Raw genomic sequence first — 21,205 nt, 5'->3', positions numbered from 1 at the left:
CTCAGCCGTGTGAACAAGAGGATAGAGGGTAATGGACTATATCCTCTTTCAAAAGCCAGCGACCCCCCACTTTCCCGTAAATATCCCCTGATTCACACTAATCGAACTCATCCACTACGGTAAACACAAACGAACGCGCGCAGCTCATCCTATCGACACACTGCAGGGTCATTTCATATGCAGGGAAGCCCCTGCATACACCTGCAGACGCCTCCGGCGGCTGGGGCTACGCCCCAGACCCCGTAGCTCCTGCTTCGCAGGAGATGGCTGGGATCGTGGACCTAACGACTCGAGCGCAGCGAGAGGAGCAGCGGGGTCTGGGGCGAAGCCCCAGCCGCCGGAGGCATGTCTAACACATCACGATTAATATCTAGTACGGGTAGACCTTGGCCCGTGAGATCCAGCTGCTGTCCCGGTTTTGAGACTCTTGCGAGATCTGGTAGATCTGGTCGATCAGAGCAGGCACGAACGAGCCAGGGCCGTGGACCCTGCCGGTCTCGACAGCACGCTCAGATGCGATTGTGTATAGAAGGAGGGCTGCTCCTGTAGCGAGAAAGGCGTCTTCGAAACAGGCACTGAATGCGGTGACAAGTGAGCCTAGTACACAGCCAGAACCAGTGATTTTGCTGAGATATTCGTGGCCGTTGCGGAAGAGAAGCTTTCTTGTGTTCTTTTTGTCGTGGTGAACTAAGACGTCTTCTTCGCCAGTCATGAGCACGACAGACCCAGTCGTCGAAGCAAGCTTCTCAACGATTTCAAACCGTTTCTCAATAGATTCACTGCCAACACTGTCAACACCTCGGACTTTGGCTCCTTCAACGCCAGCAGCAGCAGTGATTTCTCCCTCGTTTCCTTTGATAACTGCAAATCCGCCGAGCTCCAACAACTGCTGAAGCACATTTTTACGATGCTGAGAAGCACCGGCACCAACAGGATCAAGAACAACTCGTCGGTTTTGTTTATAATAGGCTTTCATTCCCGCCTGGAACCGGGCTAGACCTTCGAAAGTAGCAGTTCCCATGTTGATAAGAAGCGAGCTGTTAGGAATCTTGGCAAAGTCGTCAAACTCCTCTACACATTCAGACATAGCTGGAGACGCACCAACTGTGATTGTCATGTTGGCAGAAAAGTTGGTTACAACAGTATTGGTCATATGATGAACAAATGGCGATGTCTCTGCTACTGCTGCCACCATATAAGTAGTAGCAGCAAGTAGTTCTCTAATAGTTCTGGATTTCATGATATCAAGTGCTTCAACAACTGTTTCTTTCAATTGTTTAGTAGCTTTAAAAGCATCTTCAGCACCAATGATACATGATACTACAGCAACACCGTCCAGATGATCATGTGCTGAAAAGCTCTCCTTGATTACCGACTCAGCATTAGATTGGTTGATACCGCCAATTGCAACAGACTGGATTCTGCGTGCTAATTTATTACCATTTGTTTCACCACTGGCACTTTGTTCTTCTTCTTCGTCATCGTTCAAGACCATCAATATTTCACTGACTCCGCCGGTACCCATAGGACTTTTCTTCAAGTTCTTTGTTTGAGTACCGAATACAGCGCCAATGCCAACATAATCCACATCATCCACACGAGCCTGACGAGCTTCTTCAATATTACTAACACTGACTCCAATAATCTTTTCTGGACCAAGATGCTTTCTAATAGTCGGAATGTCCATATCGTCCTGACCAACATGAATTCCCTCAGCATCTAAAGCTAAAACCACATCCAATCTGTCATTAATAATTAAAGGAATACCAGCTTTTCTAGTCAATTCATGAATTTTTTTACCAATTTCTATGAAATCCCTAGTCTCGGCTTCCTTCTCTCTCAACTGGACAATAGTAGCTCCACCTCTGATAGCCTCCTCGACCTGGCGAACCAAACTCGACGACTCCGGCACAAGCGACGAGTCCGTCACAAGATACACCGAATAATCAACAACTTTTTTATCAATTGACATCTCTCTACTCCACCTTCACCACTTTACAACTTCCTCAGTCATCACTTCCTCATATAATCTCGACCGACGATCCTAGCGCCGCATCAGGGTCCAGTTCCGCGACCGGAGGTCATGCCTCCGGCGGCTGGGGCTCCGCCCCAGACCCCGCTGCTCCTCTCGCTTCGCTCGAGTCGGTTCTAAAGGCCCAAGCCGCTCCGCGAAGCGGAGCACAACCAGGGTCTGGGGCGGAGCCCCAGCCGCCTGAGGCAGACCCCCTGAGGGGCACGGCTGAGGTGAGCTACTTCACGAAGTCTCATGTCCATCGATTTCGTCGGTAGATATATAAATATGAGGCTGACGGCTGACCTGTTGTTCCAGGCGCCGACGTATGTTAATGCCATTAAGGATCGCGAGTTGTTGTTGAGGAGCCATCGTATTCCTCTGATAGAAAATCTTGGAATCACAAAGGATCTTAATGATGTGATAGATCTGTCTGATAATGATATCAGGATTATCGGCAATTTCCCCAAGATGACGAGACTGAAGGGTCTTTTATTGTCTCAGAATAGGATATCAAATATCCAGGCGAATATTTCAGAACTGCTACCAAATCTGGAATCACTGATACTGACGGCTAATTCGCTGTCGCAGCTGGCTGACCTTGATCCGCTGGCGGGGTTCTCCAAACTTGAGCATCTGTCTCTGGTTGATAACCCAGTTACTGCCAGAGACCATTATCGTTCTTATATTATTTGGAGAATTCCCAGTTTGCGAGTGCTTGATTTCGAAAAGATTAAAGATTCAGAGAGAAAGTTCGCTGCACAACTGTTTGGCACGGTTTCTGCTCCTACTGAACTGGCCTCTCAGATCATGAAAACCAAGACAGCAACTTCAAAAGTGGATCTTGGACGTGGTGCATCCGCGTCTATAGTGAAATTGACAGACGAAGACAAGGCAAAACTCAGAGAGAGTCTCAAAAATGCAACGAGTTTGGCTGAAATTGATAGAATCGAAAAGGCACTACGGACAGGTGTGCTATGAGAGGAAGGTGTCTCTTATTGTAATACTAATGCGAAACTTGTACAGTTCTTAATTTTCATGATTTATTATATATAATGTTATATGCATAGACAAATAAACGTCTCTTGGTGAGCTAGATATCAGATTCAACTGGAGCCTGAGTGTGCTGTGAAGGAAGATCGGTTGTTGCTGTTTGAGTGACACCAGCCGGTTGAGATTTGTCAGTTCCATTAACCTCGACAGGACCATTAGTGTCTTTGACTTGTTCTGGAGCTTCTGACTCTGTTAGATCTTGGGCGTCAGTTGTGGTCTGAATGACCAGTTTCGATTCTTCAGGGACTGCGTCTGGAATCTGGTCAGAATTCTGTGGCTGGTCAGCTACTTGGATTGGCAAAGGTAGCTCGGATGGCTGATCAGATTCCTGGATTGGCAACGGCAGCTCAGTTGATTGATTAGAAGCTCTGTCAGGAGCCTGAACTTGCTGCTGTGACTGTTCAAGAGGCTGTTGAACAGGCTGTCGGATAGTGAGATTCTCTTTGACTTCATCCTGCTTGTCTGAACTAGTAGTAAAACTGCTGCCACTATCTACATCCATACTTTCTGATTCCCCCTTTGTTTGCTCAATCTCGACTGGCTCGTCAACTTCCATGCTATCAGGCTCGATCTTCACCGCCTTAGGAATTTCCCTTTTGCCAAATTCCTCAATCGATATTTCTTTGTAGCGGGTAGAGTTGTCAGCAAGAACAATCCTTTCGTCGGAAAATGCCTCTGTAAAAGCTTCTCTATCCTTGTCCTTCCAATAACATGGTGGACATTGAAGCTTATGCTCTTGAGATTCAATCCAAAAAGCTGCTTTAGAGTATCCACACTGGTGACATGTTTGTTCAAACCGGCCATATTCAGAGTCATGAAGATCCCTAAATGATGACAGCACCAGAGCAAGAGCTGTATGCATGGTAGTAGCTGTTGGTGGTGCTGGGGCTGTTGACCGAGAAACCTTGGTGGTGGTTGGGTATAATGAAGCTCGCTTCATTGCGCCAGTCAGTTCATTATCTGCTGATTTGTATCCTTCGCAGTAAATCTGCAGAGCTGACTTGCCAGTACTGGGATCAATATCATCCAAGCCAATAAGCTTTTTGGGGGAATGATTAGGACACAAAATCACAGCACTCATCACACCTGATTTATCACCATACTTGACGGTTTTCTGACCCCCTCGTTTACCCTTGGCAGACTGAAAGTCAAACCCAAATGTAAAGTGGTTTCTATAGGCACAGCCAACGTGGAACGAGGTCGGACACAGCGAACAACTTACACAAGCACCTGATACCGATCCACAGATTGCACAAACCTGTTTAAATCGTTCTTCTGGGATCTTATAAATATCATCCACTGGTTGTAAGGTCTGGGTATTGCCGAACTTGATTTCCGGTTGGAACACTGAACATCTGATATGAGCCCAGTTGTTGTCCGTGGTTCGCTTGACTGTGTCTGGAGCAGAAGTTGTCTTCGCAGAAGGATTGTCATTATTGTAGAAGGTGACATCTCGAACTGGGCACAGAAGACAGCTATAAGTAGTAGAGATAAATGGCTTCTGGTCGTTACTGCACGGGTCACACAACCAACCAACACGATCGGTTGTTCCATAGCATCGAGCGTGGACATTTAACGCACAAGATTGACAAAATAACTGCTCCGTCAATGGATCAACTCCGCCACACACTGCACAGGGTCGTGAGATCTTATTCTTTTTGGACTTCGATGATTTAACTTCCGACTTGGCTTCATTGGATGGTTTGATCTTGAGAAATTTGAATTCCTTCTCAGAAACACGATCAGCGGGTTTGGATTCGACAAGAGAACTATCGTAATCAGACGAGTTGTTAACAGATTCTTCAAGCACAGAGGCTTTTGAGTTGTTCCTAACCAAACCATCACCGGAAGGTTTTGGCAGTTTGACACTCACTTTAGCACTAGTAGTTTCGGTGGCAGATTTCTTTCTCTCTTTGGTATTAGCCGTCTGAGTTGAAGTACCAGCAGAAGGTGTTTTCACAGTAGGAGCAGGTGTTGGTGTAGGTGTAGGAGTCTGAGATAGACTCTTCTCCCGTTGTTTCCCATTTTCCTTGGGTTTTGCTTGGTCTTTTGATTTTACAGCGTCCTTTGGTTTTGTGGCGTCTTTACTCTTGACCGGTTCTTTTGCAGACTTTTCAACCTTCTCAGCTTTGACCTGCTTCTCAGGTTTGTCTAGTTTGTCCACCTTCTCAACCTTGATCCTCTTTCTGCTTCGATCAGCTTCTCTATCTCTCTCAGCAAGAATCATTTGTGCATCATGAATCAGCTCCTCTTCAACCTTGCGCTTGACACCATTGCCACTCCGTTGAACGATTTTCTTCATAACATCTTCTGGCGGCTCCCACTCTACCGCATACTTCTTCCAGAGTAAAGCACATCGGATGCACAATGCAATAATAGGATCCTCTTTACCAGCCACCGGATGGCCAGGTGCCCTCCTCCAAGCAGGAGACGTGTTAGTCTCACAAAATTTGCACACCAGTGTTCTGTTAAACCGTCTGATTTTTTCGTTATCATAAGCAGCATCATCTTTACTATCGGCCACTTCGTCAGTCAAACCATCATCTGTAGTATGTACACTGTGTTTCTTCTTGCCCTTCCTACCTTCGTAATTATCCCAGATTTCATGGCCCGAAGGTGTCTTTTTCCACATATAATAGTATCGAACAACATCAGCGCTTGACTTGGTTCTGACTTCTTTATATACAGGGTGAAGCTCACTACCGTATTTGCGGACACCATCTTCGAACCTCTTTTTCTCTTGGGCTGTGAACGTGGGTTCTTTGAGTGACTTCCTTGTCAATTTAGCAACCTCTTTCAAAGCCTCGCTACCATCATAGCTACTGTCTAAATATGCTTGGAGACAGGCATCGATAAAGTTAGGCGAATCTGGAGCTAATGACAGAGACTGGGCAAACGGCACTGTCTGCTGCAAAAAGGCTTGAAGCTTTTCCTCACCACCTGGAGAAGTGTCCATTTTCCACATAAGAGTAGAAGTAGTATCTCCACCACGCTCAATATAGCCTGAAGGCTTCTCTTGCATCCATGGTTCTCGGTCTTTTTTGGGAATAAATACAGGGGTCACCGCACCAGGCGGCGTTTCCTCGATCGGTGTGACGGGCGCCGTTACAGCTATTGCCTCGACTTTCGTTTTTGACTTGCCCTTTTTCGACTTTTTCTCGATCTTTTCTGGCTCGTAGTAGATTACAGGCCGTCCTGGCCAGTCAGCCACATTGGCCTGATGTTTACTGCCTAGTCTTGAAGCAGCTCGAGGGTAAATGCGGTCATCTGTATCTAAAATATCCTCCATTTTCGAATGAACTCCCAAATACCGGAATGGCCATAGTTTCAGCTGATGTTCTTGTTCCTTTGTAAGCTTCTTCTTGACATGATCAGACGACAGAGCCGCTTCAAGCTCTTCATACCGTGATACCGGCTGGCTAGACGGCGACCGAGAAAAGGCAGCCGACGTTGGAGATGCAGTATTTGACTCTGTTCTAGCACTAACACCTCCAGCTCCAGAATCCCCATTCACTGCTGAAGTCGTCACAGCACCAACTGAATTAGTTTGAATCGAGTTCGTAGCCGGTGAGCCTGAACCAGAACCCGAACCAGAACCTGACCCACTGGCAGGACTTAAAACTGCATCAAAAGAGATCCGGTTACTGACAATGCCTTTATTTTCTTCGAGTTTTCGTTCAAGAGCGCCACTGCATTTAGCACACGACCAGCCGAAACCACGAGTGGGCTTTCTGCTCAATGGCGGGTCTACACACAGCATATGATAATAGTCTTTACAATGAGCACACTGAACCGAATCATCAGGCGAGCACCATTGAGAACACTTCTCGCAGTTCTTGGGACTCTCACACAGTTCCTTCCCTCTACCAATCTCGACAATAGCGTACTTAAATCTGCTGGTGAGAATATCGTACATTTTTTTCGGGATATTAGTGATCCGTTCTGTAGCCACAACCTCGTAAAACCTTAAAATATACCGGTCATACAGCTTATCAAACCAGAAACAATCTGGAGTGGCCCTATACTCCTCCATATTATCGATATGGTCCCTTAATTTAACAGTACACTTTCCGCGAACACTCTGTAGCGGCAAAACATCGCTGTGCATCGTAGCATATAACAACCGAGTATCAGAAGCATGTTTCGATATATCCTTGGGCCTATACAGCCAGTTTATCCTCAACATAAAGTTCTCGGCAGCGGTCCGTTCTTGCTCCGACATGCTATCTTTCCTGGCCTCGGCAGCCTTCTTATACACAAACTCCATAATCCGGCCAATATAATACGGTTCGCCAGGCGGTTCTGACAGGATATAAATATGATCTGGCCTGTGTTAGTACTCGGTTGACCGTGTGCTGCCTCCGGCGGCTGGGGCTCCGCCCCAGACCCTGGTTGCTCCTCTCGCTTTGCTCGAGTCGTTGCGTCGAGAATCCCTGCGAAACTCCTGCGAAGCAGGAGCAACCAGGGTCTGGGGCGGAGCCCCAGCCGCCGGAGGCACACCCCTTCCCGAAAATACCCACCTTCCGGACCGAGAGTAGTACCGTTTTTGAGGGTCAAAATGCCGTTGAGCACCCGGGCCCCGGCGAGATCCAGCAGCTGAGATGACGATTTGCCGAGATTGGGGCTCTGCCAGTTCATGGGGAATCGGTCGTAGGCAGCCTGATCGAGTCCTGGTGAGGTGGTTGCTGGCGTGGAGCTCGATAATGAGTTTCGAGCGGTTTTTTTGGACGGGCTGTTGTTGGCAGATTTGCTTGGTTTGGATGCTGAAGAGCCTGTAGACTCAGCTGAGCGGCCGTTGGCCGTTGATGCTGTCGAGGATATGGAGTCGGCCGCTAGAAATGAGCCTGATTCGTCATATTTGTCTTCGGCGTAGTTGACTCGAGACACATTTTTGCGTCTCGAGCGAGAGGTACCTCCTCCTGCCGCTTCATCCATTGGTGGTGACACTTGCCGCTGTCGCAATACTGATAAAAGTGGGTTTCCTGATAACCAGCCAACCTAGCAAAAGTCCCCAATGGACGTCGAAGTGCAAATGACCTGGTTGGTAGGTGGAATGTGTGCAAATTTGGCAATTATGTCAGCTGGCTGGGATAAAGTTGTTTGAAGATGCGATATGATATGCGGTCCCGTACAGGATGAAATCTGCGAGTCCGTTTATACCCTGTATCCCGACCAGATGCGTTTGGCCCTCTAACATACCAACCTAACTCAAAAAATCCCCTCTATCGCCTCTGCTTCGGCCAATACTCGACTTCTTCATCACACTTGGCTCCTGCTTACTTTTATCCACTTTAATCAGCCTTTTCACTGGAGCCAGATGCTGTGTTTTCGAAGTCGTTGCTGAGAGGGGGGTTCACGCTGCCTCCGGCGGCTGGGGCTCCGCCCCAGACCCCGTGGCTCCGCCCCAGACCCCGTGGCTCCTCTCGCTTCGCTCGAGTCGGGCGTTGGGGTCGCTGGCTGATAGGGGTTTGACGGGCTGTCGGGGTCCGGAAGCAGTTATCCGGGTTCCTGCCGACTGCAGGCCGCTGTGGTCATTCGAGGTGGGTTGATATAAAGTAAACAAGAATAAAGTGTCGGGTATCAGCAGAGATTGGTGGTAGCAATCCGTCAGAAGCACTGGATGGTCTTATTTTCTCTATTTTGTGAACTGTGGGACCGCAGTTTGCGTGACCTTGATCCAAGGAATGATCCGTGTATGCTAGCTATATAGCATTCTTATACCTCCGCTCGTGCAATTGTCAAAACAAAGTTTATTTCATTTTTTGTATCGTTTGGACTCTTCTAGACGAAATAGCTAAGTGATTCGAGTAAAATAATAAAAAGGGCAACAAAAGAAAGAGTTTGCGAAGAAGAGCTGATAGCGAGCTTTGACCAACAGAGCGATAGTTCTCACACCCAACTACGATGTTTTGCACACGAATTACGGCCCCAACGCCCTTGCAGCCTCTTTTCAGAAGGCTTCTGGACGGCTCGAAGTAACGACTCGAGCGTAGCGAGAGGAGCAGCGGGGTCTGGGGCGGAGCCCCAGCCGCCGGAGGCAGTCTGTCAGCGCCAGAGATCGAGCCTCATGCTCATGAAGCTACCAAAACCCGGTAGAGAGACTAAATACAGTTTTCCGCCAGCACAAAAGAGCCATTAGCAGTAAATAAGGTAGTATTTACTTGTTGAATTTGCTACCAGATGAGATGGGTATTGGTTGGCAGTGGTCGAGGCTATGAGACCCCGCCAAGGGATCTAGATTTAGCCGGAGTATTGAATTAGGGCATATGCAATTTGAGTATAGCCAGAGAATGTAGCCAGAACGACCAATGTGCAGAAAAGTTAGCGGGAACGATTTTTGAAGAAGCGGTTTGTGAGGCAGTCGGACTGGTGTGTTTTTGGTCAACTCAGGGGTAGATTTTAAGGTTGCATGCACCAGCGACGATCACATGCAGATGGCTCATTTAGACTGGTTTCCAGGGATATCCATGTGAGAGGGCCTGCATCCAAGAAGCTACCATTCCGCTTTCGTCGGAGATAATAAAATGAGCAAATCATTCGAGAATTTCTCAGTTTAATCCAATTCCAAATGTAAATTGCGTTTGACAATCTCCTATTTATTTCAATGGCAACTGCCTGCCTAACAAATTAATTCATCGACAGAGCTATCTCCGATCACCACAGCAGAACCATTCCTTCCACCTGCTTCTACCCACCAACCAACCACCAAACCCCCACCAGAACCAACCACCTCCAAAACCTCCAAAACCTCCAAAACCCCCAAATCACACCGCCCCAACATTCCACCCCTCCCCCTCGCCCGACTCGAGCGCAGCGAGAGGAGCCACGGGGTCTGGGGCGGAGCCCCAGCCGCCGGAGGCAAACCCACCCTACCTCCCGCCAAGTGGACCCCTAAATCCAATCACGTGACAAGCGGCTACACATAATAAGTTTTGAAAAATTTGTAGAGAGGCAGAGTAAGGTTGGTGAAATAATTATTAAGATACAGTAGGGAACCTCACCTAACGACATATACATTTTTTTTCACCACGTGTATTGCCACAAAACGCATAAACAGAAGACCAGCTTGCAAGCGAAATATCAGGATATCAGATAGTGCCAGGGTATTTTCAGCCAGCCGTTACATTGTGATTTGCCAGATTAATATCATATTAATCGTTAGTTATTGTAACCCCTAGAACCAGATTGTTAGACAGCGTCCGACCACTCTTATGCATTGGTCCCCTTTGATCAAATCTTCCCATTCGCCTTTTGTGTTTGTAAATAATTGCACGAAACTGCTTTGTCATTTGAAAAGTAGTTTTGATACCGGAATCGATATATCGTAAAGTTCCGATCGCGTGAGATCAGTTTTTCATTATTATTTTGTTTCAGCGGACCTCATCACCTTTTTCCAAGAGTGGTTTTTTTTTGCGACAACAAAAATTAACAGAAAAAATTGATTCCTATTAGTTTTTTAAAAAAGAGTTTGAAACAACCAAAAACCGTTTTTTAAAAATGTCTTTGGTTAATATTCGTAGGGATAATAAGGATCCCTTTTACCGGTACAAGATGCCTCTGCTGATTTCCAAGATCGAGGGCAGAGGTAACGGTATTCGTACAGCCGTGGTCAACACTTCGGATGTGGCTAGAGCATTGTCGCGACCTCCTTCATACGTGATCAAGTTCTTTGGTTTTGAATTGGGTGCCCAAACATCGATTTCTGAAGCCTCGGACAGATACATTGTCAATGGAGCCCACGATGCTCCTAAGCTCCAGGATCTCCTGGATGTATTTATTGCCAAGTTTGTCTTGTGTTCTGCTTGTAAGAACCCCGAGACTGATATCATTGTCTTGAAAGACGGCAACTTGACTAGAGATTGTAAAGCTTGTGGTCAACGTACTCTGATTGACCCTCGTCACAAGCTTTCTTCGTTCATTCTCAAGAACCCTCCTTCTTCTGCCAAGGGTAAGAAGAAGGCCGCCACTGCTTCTGCCCATGTCGGTGGTGGTGTTTCTCCTTTGACCATCAATGGAACTGGTACTGAAGGTTCTGGTGAAGACGGTGCTGCCAATGGAGCTGATGTTTCTGGAGCTACCAATGGGGCTGATGGTGAAGATGGTGATAACTCTGATGACGAGTTGACCCGTCGTATCAACGCCGAGGCTTCGACCTTGCCCGAACTCGACGATGCTGCTGACGACGACGATAACTGGGCTGCCGATATGTCTGAAGAGGCCATTCGTGCTCGTCAAAAGGAGGTTGAGAAGAGTCTCGCCGTTCTGAATATCGATGACGACGATGAGGAGGGTGCTGACGATGTCCGATACACCGACTTTGGCGAGTGGATCGAGTGTACTGAGGACGCCACCGATGTCGATATTTACAAGAAGGCCTGTGATCTCGGCATCTCGACGAAACACCGTACCGTGCAAGTTCTCGCCCAAACTCTGTTCACTGAGGAGATTGTGAAGGAGATCCCTGAGCACGCTGGTCTGCTTGGCAAGCTCATTACCTCGAAAAACCATGAAAAGGCTCTCTTAGGAGGTATCGAGCGTCTGATCGGACTCCAGTACCCGGACAAGATCAAGGACGTGCCCAACGTGCTCTTCAAGCTGTACGACCACGACCTGGTCTGCGAGGAAGTCGTCACCAAATGGGGTTCTCGAGCCAGCAAAAAGTACGTCGACAAAGAGGTGTCTAAAAAGGTCCGTAAGGCTGCCAAGCCCTTCCTCGAGTGGCTCGAAGAGGCCGACTCCGAGAGCGAGGAAGAGTCCGACTAGTTTTCTACTTAATTAATAATGGTTACGTATTACACTCTTTCGTGTTCCCCCTGTGCCTCCGGCGGCTGGGGCTCCGCCCCAGACCCTGGTTGCTCCTGCTTCGCAGGAGATGACTGGGACCGGAGACGAACCGACTCGAGCGTAGCGAGAGGAGCAGCGGGGTCTGGGGCGGAGCCCCAGCCGCCGGAGGCACGGGCCCCGGACCGCGTGTTCACGGCAGTTCGTGGAGGATTTTTGCGACTGTGGATGAGAACTGCTGTTTGGTGATGTTGTGGTTGGCTTGGGTGTAGGACCACAGTTGGTGGAGGGTGGTTTTGATTGTTTCGTGGACCGAGTCGGGTACCGGTTCGATGGTTTGTTCGGAGTTGTGTGGTTGTTCGGGGTCTGCTGTGTCGTCGTCCGAGGTTTTATCGTACATGGCATAATAAGCGTCTTCGTCGTCTCGGTCTGGTTCGTCTTCTTTAGTTTGTTTTTCGTTTTCGTGCATTTTATCGTCGTCGTCAACTTCGTCGTATTTTCCCCAGTAATCGTCGTCAGACTCATCGTCATGCTGGTGCTGCTCTTGGTCATGCTGCCACCTCGTCTTCGCTTCACTTATACTTTTAAAGAATTCTCCTTCTAACGAGAATCCTGGTAGAATCGAAAATAGACCAATGAGTTTCCACTGGCTCGTCCCGTCATAGTCATTATTTTCTCCTGTTTCAAGGACCAACAGACCACCCAGCCATGAACTCAGCTGAACAATGCTGTGACATGACAGCTCATCTTTTATTAGGTACCATATATCGTAATTGACATCCGACTCTTCATTGGCTATCTCACTAAGTTCTTCTACTGAAACAGCCTCAATGCTCTTGTTTTGTGTGTAGTAACGAACCATCTTCATGCCCTGATCTGACAGAGTTGTCAGAATATTCGCTGCCACATCCCATTTCAATTCTCGTGGAACATATGTATCTGCTAGTCTTGACGAATCTAAAACAACCTTTTCCTGGATAGATTTGACCAAATCTTGCACAACTTCTTGACTTAGTTCTTGGAAGTTGGTCGACATCATTGGTGAACGAATGAAACAGATCGAAGATGGATCAAGGGCGATCTCATGCAAGTATCTATTATCTACAGCCAAAGCTCCGAGTGCAGAATGGGCTATTGACTATTGACTATTGACTATTGACTGACTATTTAGTATGAAAACAATTACCAGATTTTGAGCTCGTTTTATTCGGTTTCCAGTTTTCATCGAGGAACAGGACAATTGATATAGAATTTGAAATTTTCACTTCAAACTGAAAATAAAATCTCCCAGAGTCTACCAATCTGATAATTGAGTATTGTTGCAACTCACATACTATAGTGATCCAAAAAAACTTTTGATCTCACTGTTTGCACAGAACTATCATTCAGATTTAGGGTCACACAACGAAAACAATTATAATTAATTTATTAGTTTAATTTCTTGGCAAATCAGACAATCTCGAGTTCGACTGACTCCCCCTTGGCTGAAAAATCAGGGATCGGCACCCCTGAATTTCGGCACAGCCGTGCGTGATTCAAAAGTAAACAAATGCCCAACTTCACGAACTGGACACCAAACAACACCCTCTGGACCCCCATTATTTATTCTCAACAGCCACGAAACGCCAATGTCTGTTGCTCCAGCGAGAAAGCGAGGCGACGGTGCTCCCACACGCTCCAACCTGCCCCTGAAAGGCTCGGCAAGACTAGTGTCCGAGTTCTTTGGTAAGTGCAACCCATGCCTCCGGCGGCTGGGGCTCCGCCCCAGACCCCGCTGCTCCTCTCGCTTCGCTCGAGTCGTTACGTCCACGTTCCCAGCAATCTCCTGCGAAGCAGGAGAAACCAGGGTCTGGGGCGGAGCCCCAGCCGCCGGAGGCAGCCACAACAAGCCCAGTGTCTAACAGAGCCCCAGAATACAGTATCAACAGCATTTTATATCAGCGAGGCATTTATCCGAGTGAGGACTTTCAGACGGTGCGGAAATATGACATGAATATGCTGGTCACAATTGACAGCGAGGTTAAGGCGTATATCAAGAAAATCATGGGCCAACTGCACAAATGGCTGGTGAGCGGAAAGATTTCTAAACTGATTGTTGCAATTACTTCAAAAGATACAGGCGAGGTGGTCGAGCGATGGCAGTTCGATGTGCAGGTTCTTAGCGGGACTGTATCAGCTGCTGAGTCTGGATCCAGCGAGTCGGCTAAAGAACCAGACCACTCGAAACCACAGGAAGAGATCCAGAAAGAGGTCCAGGCGATTATTCGTCAGATAACTGCGTCTGTTACGTTTCTACCAGTTTTGGAAGGTCGATGTACATTTAATGTCCTGGTATACGCAGATGGGGACGTGCAAGCTCCTGTGGAGTGGGTGGACAGTGATGCCAAGACCATAAAGAATGCTGAACAAGTCCAGCTACGGAGTTTCTCTACCGATAAACACAAAATTGATACCCTCGTTGCATACAGTTTAGGTGACGCTTGATGATTTTGAAAAAGCCAGAAAGTTAAGGTTGTAAATACAAAATGTTCAACCGGCTCAGGAATTTGCCCGTAATGTCATACGTTTTATGTCTGCGAATCCCAAGAGTCGATAGCTCGATTCTACTCTAACATTGCTGGGTATAATTAAAGAGTAATGAAATGAAATTGTGAAAGTATTACGGCACCTGATATATTATATTATACAGAATAATGAAATTGTGAAGTACAGATATTACTTGTTATATTATACATTCTAACGAGATTGTGAAGTTTAACAGCAAAGAAAGTTCTCTACAGCTTAATAGAAAGGTGAAAGTAGAATATCACTGATATATTTTACAGAATAATGAGATTGTGAAAGTATAATATCACTTCTCTACAGATTAATGAGATTGTGCTAGTAAATAACTATTCTTTAGATTAAAAAAATTATTCGATATCACCGCTCAATGAAATTCTGAAGTATAGTATTACTAAATGTACTCTAGCGAATAAGATCAATGAACTATGAAAGTACGATGCCGTATATCTTTCATAGGAAAAGTACACCCAGCCGGTGTAACAAGCCCGGTCGAAGCTGCCCCCTACCCCCAGTCGCTCGCGAAGCGAGCACAACGGGTCTGGGCGGAGCCCAGCCGCCGAGGCAAAATGGTCACAACAAAAAAATCAAATCAATTACATTTTAATTATTATTTAATCTATTTTTTACAAGTCGTCGTGGTCGATGTAATCGTCGTCAAAGTCGTAGCCGTCGTCGCCGCCAGATTGACCAGCAGATTCGTAGATCTTTCTGCTGATGGGGTGGGCAACAGCCTCGAGCTTCTCCTTTTGCTCGTCGATCTCGTCCTTAGTAGCAGACGAGCCGTTCTCCTCGAGCCACTCGACTGTGTCCTTGATGGCGTCAAGCAGAGTCTCCTTATCGTCCTCGCTGATCAAAGAACCAAATTTGCCCTCACCTTCCTCGTGAACTTGGGACTTAAGAGAGTGGGCGTACATTTCCAAACCGTTACGGGCCTCGATTCTATCTCTGAGAAGAGCATCTTGTTCAGCGTACTTCTCAGCCTCTTCAACCATACGGTCGATTTCCTCTTGAGAGAGACGACCCTTGTCATTGGTGATGACAATCGACTCACTCTTACCGGTACCCTTATCGGTGGCACCAACCTTGAGGATTCCATTGGCATCGAGCTCAAAGGTGACCTCAATTTGAGGAACACCACGGGGAGCAGGAGGAATACCAGTGAGCTCGAACTTACCAAGACGGTTATTGTCCTTAGAAAGAGTACGTTCACCCTCAAACACTTGAATAAGAACAGTGGGTTGGTTGTCAACGGCAGTCGAAAAGATTTGCGACTTACGAGTGGGGATAGGAGTGTTACGGTTAATGAGCTTGGTCATGACACCACCTGATGTCTCAATACCAAGAGTCAAGGGGTTAACATCGAGCAGGACAATGTCATCAACACCCTCCTCACCAGACAAAACACCGGCTTGAACAGCAGCACCATAGGCAACAGCCTCGTCAGCATTAATACCCTTAGAAGGCTTCTTACCATTGAAGAAGTCCTCAAGCATCGATTGAATCTTGGGGATACGAGTAGATCCACCAACAAGAACAATATCGTCAATCTCACTCTTCTTAACACCGGCATCCTTGAGAACCTGCTCAACAGGCTTAAGAGTCTTCCTGAACAAGTCAATGTTAAGTTCCTCAAACTTGGCTCTAGTCAAAGTCTCGCTGAAATCAATACCGTCGTGAAGAGCCTCGATCTCAATACGAGCAGACATTTGAGAAGACAACAAACGCTTGGCCTTCTCGACCTCACGCTTGAGCTTACTAACAGCCTTGGGGTTCTTGCTCATATCAACGTCATGCTTCTTGTTAAACACCTTGGTAAAGTGTTGAATGACTTTTTGGTCGAAATCCTCACCACCCAAGTGGGTATCACCAGCAGTGGCCAAGACCTCGAAAACACCAGACTCAATCGACAACAAAGAAACATCAAAAGTACCACCACCCAAATCGTAAACAATGATTTGACGCTCGCCATCAGTACGGTCCAAACCGTAGGCAATGGCAGCAGCAGTGGGCTCGTTAACAATACGCAAAATAGTCAAACCAGCAATAGTACCGGCATCCTTGGTAGCTTGACGTTGAGCATCATTGAAATAAGCAGGCACAGTAACAACAGCATGAGTAACCTTCTTACCCAAATAATCCTCGGCAATCTCCTTCATCTTGCCCAAAACCATGGCGGAAACTTCTTCGGGAGAAAAGGTCTTCTCCTCACCACCATAAGTGACTTTAACAGCAGGCTTACCATCCTTGTTGATAACCTTATAAGGGAAATGCTTAATATCTCTTTGAACAGTTTGATCTGAGTACTTAAGACCAATCAAACGCTTGATATCGAAAATAGTATTAGCAGTGTTAGCAGAAGCCTGGTTCTTAGCAGCATCTCCTACCAAACGCTCTTCATCAGTAAATGCAACATATGAGGGGGTGATACGAAGACCTTGATCATTGGCCAAAATCTCAACCTTTCCATTTTTCATAACACCAACACATGAATAAGTAGTACCAAGATCAATACCGATTACGGTACCATAGTTGTCGACATCACTGGAGTTTTCTGCAAATACAGACGATGTTAAAGTAAAAGGAAGTAAAAACACACCCAAAGCGTATACTAGCACCGCCAAGGGAGCTACTAATGATCGTCCACTGGGTCTAACCATTGTGAATTTTGATGTTAACTTGACAAATTAAAACGACCAAATCAATTAATTTAGTGATCTGGGTCTGAAAAAATCTGATAACAAAAAAAAGGTTAAGATCTTATGATCCAAATATGACTAAATTAAATAGCCACTTAAATAACAGTACCAGAATGGACTGGAACCTCTAATTCTTATTTTTTTTATTAATTCTTTTGGAAAATTAATATTGTGGCACAATCCGAAAATTAATGGATATGTGAACCTCGACCAAACTATTCAAATCTGTCTAACTACTGTTTCAACCTCGAGCTAGTGATTTACCAATATAATCAAGATTACCTGTTGCTGAAAAAAAAAATTCTTTCCTACAATCAGTGACAAAAGAATCTCCGAGTATTGACAACGAACAGAAATTGCAAATAAAAAATTCAAGACGATGGACGTAGCGAAAAGAATTACCAAGTGGGACTATACTTGCCTATATATACACAGTGGTGATATGCACAGTCGGTCCTAGTAAATATGCGTATAAACTTTCCTTACCTTGAAAGACACGTAAACTACAATTAACTGTCGCCCCAAATTTGGCCACCAAACGCTACCTCGCGTAGCACGGCTTCTTATGTCAGAATTCTACAACGTTCGGTGAATATTACTTGGGACTTCTTTTTCTGCCACCGTGGCAGATTTTGTATGCATATACGGCTCGCGGCACCATATGCCGCGGCTCCCCGTGTGGGGGCAATTCCCTGACGATCCATCCTGCAAGGTGCAATAAAGTTCTCGAGCATGACGTGTGAGCGTCATGGGATTGGAACATTTGCCTCCGGCGGCTGGGGCGTTGCCCCAGACCCCGTTGCTCCTGCTTCGCAGGAGTTGGCTAGGACCGTGGCGGGACCGGTTTTCTGCCGATGTGGACGTGGACGCAACTCCTCGAGCGCAGCGAGAGGTGCAACCAGGGTCTGGGGCGGAGCCCCAGCCGCCGGAGGCAGACCCCCATCCCCGGTTTTTAGTGAGTGGTGGTCACGAGCTTGATTCTCGTGACTATTCACGAGACAGTAGCCTAATGGTCACTAGTGAATTGATTTCCGAGTCTAAAAGAGGCTGTGAGAGAGGCGGTGGCGTCTTTCTCTACTCGGAAGCTGTTTCTTGTGTAGAATAGTAACCTAACAGATTTATATTTGCTGTGCTGCATAATTTACTGCTTTAGCTCTTTCGTTTAGTATTTTTTTGAAGAGTTTTCTCCAATGCGGCTCTGTGGTAGCAGTTTCATAGTTTGATTCAGTACTTCGAGGGCTGCATTCTGAACGAGTATTCATTTCACGAGTCGGTAGCAGTGCAAATATTAAATATATGGAGAGGAGGTAGTTCAATGCCCTTTAAAGTGGATTATAAGAATGTGATTGCGGAGGACAAGATTGTTAGATTATTATGAGATAGTTAGAAACTGCCAGCTCAGTCAATTATAATCGGGAAAGTGTTATGTAGAAGGGAGTGGAAAAGAGAGTGTCGAAATTACAGAATCCATGCGAAGAGAAGTTGGATGAAAGGATATATCAAAGCACTAGAAAGCTGAGATGACCTGCATCAACCTGAGAAGCAGAGTCTGTAATTTCATCGTTTAGTGCAATTATAGTAGATAGTAGAACTATCAAATCAGCAGACCAGTGAATTTCATGGGCATCCCATTCCAGTTGTTCGCATGTAGCAATGCTCATTTTATGACTCAAAACCCGTCTTGGGTGTCATAATATCATGGGATATAATATGGACTAAAAATAAGTTAGGAAGACATGAATTTGACCTATAGCCATGTTCAAAAAGGCATGGACTGAGTGAGTGGTTATTTTTAACCTTTAACTCTCACTATCGGGGAGCGTTCTTTCTTCAATATTTTACATATTTTCTTTCTCTAAGAAGAATTTAGAGATGTTAAGAAATCTGAAAGGCCTTCAAGGATACTATTCTACTGAAAAATTAAATTGAAACTTGGAAATTCGAGCAAGAGAATGTACACGAGAGGGAACAAAAAATACTACAGTTACCCGGCCCTACAAACATGGTAACCATAATGTTTTTTGAATCTGTAAATAAGGGAATCGAGCGAGAACTTTGTCCGTGTCTAACCCGGCCATCTTTAAATACCATATTACTAGGGAAAACTCATTGAAAAGTTCTACTCATATTTTCAAAGCCATTTTTTAACCGAACGGAAATACACGTTTGTATTACCCGGCCTCGAATTTTATGTTTTTTAACATCGCTATTGCAATGCATTGCAAAATATATAGACATTGCATGTCGGGCTGCAAGCATTACTAGGAACTGACGAGTTTAAACACGCTCCACCAATGATATTGTAATGAATTTGATATATATGTGTATGTGTGACCCATGACCATTTTCTGGGAATCAATGAATGCCTAGAAAAGAGAAATTGGATATCAGAAATGCTAATAACAGAAAACGATAAATTTTACTGAGATAATAATCGGTGAAGGCACATTACTGTGATCACACAAACCAGACTACTGACGACGGGAATTAAATAATATTTTGATCTGGATGTTCATTCTGGAGTGTTTATTTGATGATCCAGCCAGTGATATAGTCTAGAAATGCTAAAATTATCCCCAGAAGCAGGGACCCTTCATATGTTACCCGGAGTTTAAAAAACTAAAGTATTGTGAATTTCACCCTCGCGCTTTTTGCTTTAATTTGTTTTAAATTTTTCTTTTATTAATAGGCTTATCTAATTAATTATAAGTGCTTTCCCATAAAAGAGTTATTTTCAGTATTTCAGCAAAGATTTCTGATCCAATAATATTTGTGTTACCCGGCTCACTGAACAGAGTGGCAATCTGAGTGGCAATCTGAGTGGCAATCTGATAACATGAATGAATTTTGAAGGGTAGTCTCGTCCAAATAGATGACTCTTGACAACATAATACTTCCCCCCTCTGCCGAATAAAGTTCGCACACACCTGGCAACATTGCTCTCGGTATTTAAGAGCATCGTAGTCTCTAGACTGATTGATAAGCTGTACCGTTCATGCGGGGGTGCTGCAGGATGCATTGCGATAAGGCAAGGACAAGAACCTAAACCCATATGTAACCATATCTACGTAAAAACTAACTTCCTAATAAGAGTTGCCGCTTCATGAAGTTATAAGCTTCCAACAACCAGATATTTCAAATGACACTATATCACTATATTATTCAAAGCCTGGATCAAGAGTTCTACATGTCAAACCATAGAATTGAGCTTCAATATATGTTCTCCCTGTTGTGTCCATGAGCCAGGACCCATACCACTTTAAATCAATTAGCTGAAGATTCTAGTTCAGACAAGTCATGTTGGATGAACGGATAGATACTAGTTTCAGATCAAACCGAGGCTCCCGCAGCCAGCTGGTCAACGCTCTAGACAGCGCTTGCTCCCTGATTCGCAGGATATGCCTCGAACCGCTCACGAAACTTCTGCGAGATGAGTGAGAGAAGTTGCCAGGTCTGTGGTGGAGTCTTAGTCGCCCGAAGAATCCCGATTGATAGTCGTCATATGCTTTATCGCTGCAGCATGCATGTTCGATATCGCTGTCAGGATCGGCCCTCATCGCTGATCTTAAACTCTAATCCTCGTAAAGCGATCGAGCCAACGATATATTTGAATTTATACAGTCAAATCCTCTGGCCAGAGTGATAAAAATTGATCTATCTCCTCAGCTTGGACACCCTCCATAACCATTCCTTGATCGGTTATCACGTGCCTGGGGCCATAATGCACGCGTCTGCCTCCTGTCCCTGCATTTATTACCCAACCCTATTTCAAGCATAATCTTTCCTACTACTGCATAATCTTTCACACAACAATATATATATGGGCCGCTTCGCTCACATCCTCTCTTCTTCTTACTTATCACTTATTCAACTCCTCACTGCTGACCACGATTGTTGAAGACTGACTAAACGCTAATTTCTCTGAATTTTTTTATTAGTTGATTTTACAACTTTCTTTGAAGTAAAATCTGTGCTTCGGTTAAATTCGAATCGATCTTATCAATTCTAATTAATCTGAGGTCTTTTACTATGTTTCATTCTCACTGGGACAAGATCAAGTCTTTGGGCAATTTGCTCCTACCTACTACTTACGTCTCTT

The 21,205-nt window shown here is 45.6% G+C and overlaps 7 protein-coding genes across 7 annotated transcripts; 3 read left to right on the top strand and 4 right to left on the bottom strand.

The window, feature by feature from the left end:
- Positions 1 to 370: 370 nt before the first annotated feature.
- Positions 371 to 1,972, bottom strand: THI6 (bifunctional hydroxyethylthiazole kinase/thiamine-phosphate diphosphorylase; the record flags this gene model as incomplete). The annotated part of the gene is made up of 1 exon (XM_018882682.1): positions 371 to 1,972. One exon carries the CDS (start codon positions 1,970 to 1,972, stop codon positions 371 to 373), a length of 1,602 nt encoding a protein of 533 aa, XP_018734946.1.
- Positions 1,973 to 2,299: 327 nt separating this feature from the next.
- On the top strand, positions 2,300 to 2,992 carry LEA1 (Lea1p; the record flags this gene model as incomplete). The annotated part of the gene is made up of 1 exon (XM_018882681.1): positions 2,300 to 2,992. One exon carries the CDS (start codon positions 2,300 to 2,302, stop codon positions 2,990 to 2,992), a length of 693 nt encoding a protein of 230 aa, XP_018734945.1.
- A 112-nt stretch (positions 2,993 to 3,104) lies between these two features.
- On the bottom strand, positions 3,105 to 7,286 carry SNT2 (DNA-binding E3 ubiquitin-protein ligase SNT2; the record flags this gene model as incomplete). Its single annotated transcript, XM_018882680.1, has 1 exon — positions 3,105 to 7,286. The coding sequence occupies one exon, from the start codon at positions 7,284 to 7,286 to the stop codon at positions 3,105 to 3,107; it is 4,182 nt and encodes a 1,393-aa protein (XP_018734944.1).
- Positions 7,287 to 10,602: 3,316 nt separating this feature from the next.
- Positions 10,603 to 10,893, bottom strand: AWJ20_721 (uncharacterized protein; the record flags this gene model as incomplete). Its single annotated transcript, XM_018882679.1, has 1 exon — positions 10,603 to 10,893. One exon carries the CDS (start codon positions 10,891 to 10,893, stop codon positions 10,603 to 10,605), a length of 291 nt encoding a protein of 96 aa, XP_018734943.1.
- On the top strand, positions 10,616 to 11,827 carry TIF5 (translation initiation factor eIF5; the record flags this gene model as incomplete). Its single annotated transcript, XM_018882678.1, has 1 exon — positions 10,616 to 11,827. The coding sequence occupies one exon, from the start codon at positions 10,616 to 10,618 to the stop codon at positions 11,825 to 11,827; it is 1,212 nt and encodes a 403-aa protein (XP_018734942.1).
- A 2,007-nt stretch (positions 11,828 to 13,834) lies between these two features.
- On the top strand, positions 13,835 to 14,329 carry MAD2 (spindle checkpoint protein MAD2; the record flags this gene model as incomplete). Its single annotated transcript, XM_018882676.1, has 1 exon — positions 13,835 to 14,329. One exon carries the CDS (start codon positions 13,835 to 13,837, stop codon positions 14,327 to 14,329), a length of 495 nt encoding a protein of 164 aa, XP_018734941.1.
- A 704-nt stretch (positions 14,330 to 15,033) lies between these two features.
- KAR2 (Hsp70 family ATPase KAR2) lies at positions 15,034 to 17,067 on the bottom strand (the record flags this gene model as incomplete). Its single annotated transcript, XM_018882675.1, has 1 exon — positions 15,034 to 17,067. One exon carries the CDS (start codon positions 17,065 to 17,067, stop codon positions 15,034 to 15,036), a length of 2,034 nt encoding a protein of 677 aa, XP_018734940.1.
- Positions 17,068 to 21,205: the final 4,138 nt, after the last annotated feature.

Source organism: Sugiyamaella lignohabitans, chromosome A (assembly GCF_001640025.1).
Source record: "Sugiyamaella lignohabitans strain CBS 10342 chromosome A, complete sequence".
NCBI classification, from domain to species: Eukaryota; Fungi; Ascomycota; class Dipodascomycetes; order Dipodascales; family Trichomonascaceae; genus Sugiyamaella; species Sugiyamaella lignohabitans.
Note: the sequence above shows the minus strand (reverse complement) of the source record. Positions and strands in the feature narration are given on the sequence as shown.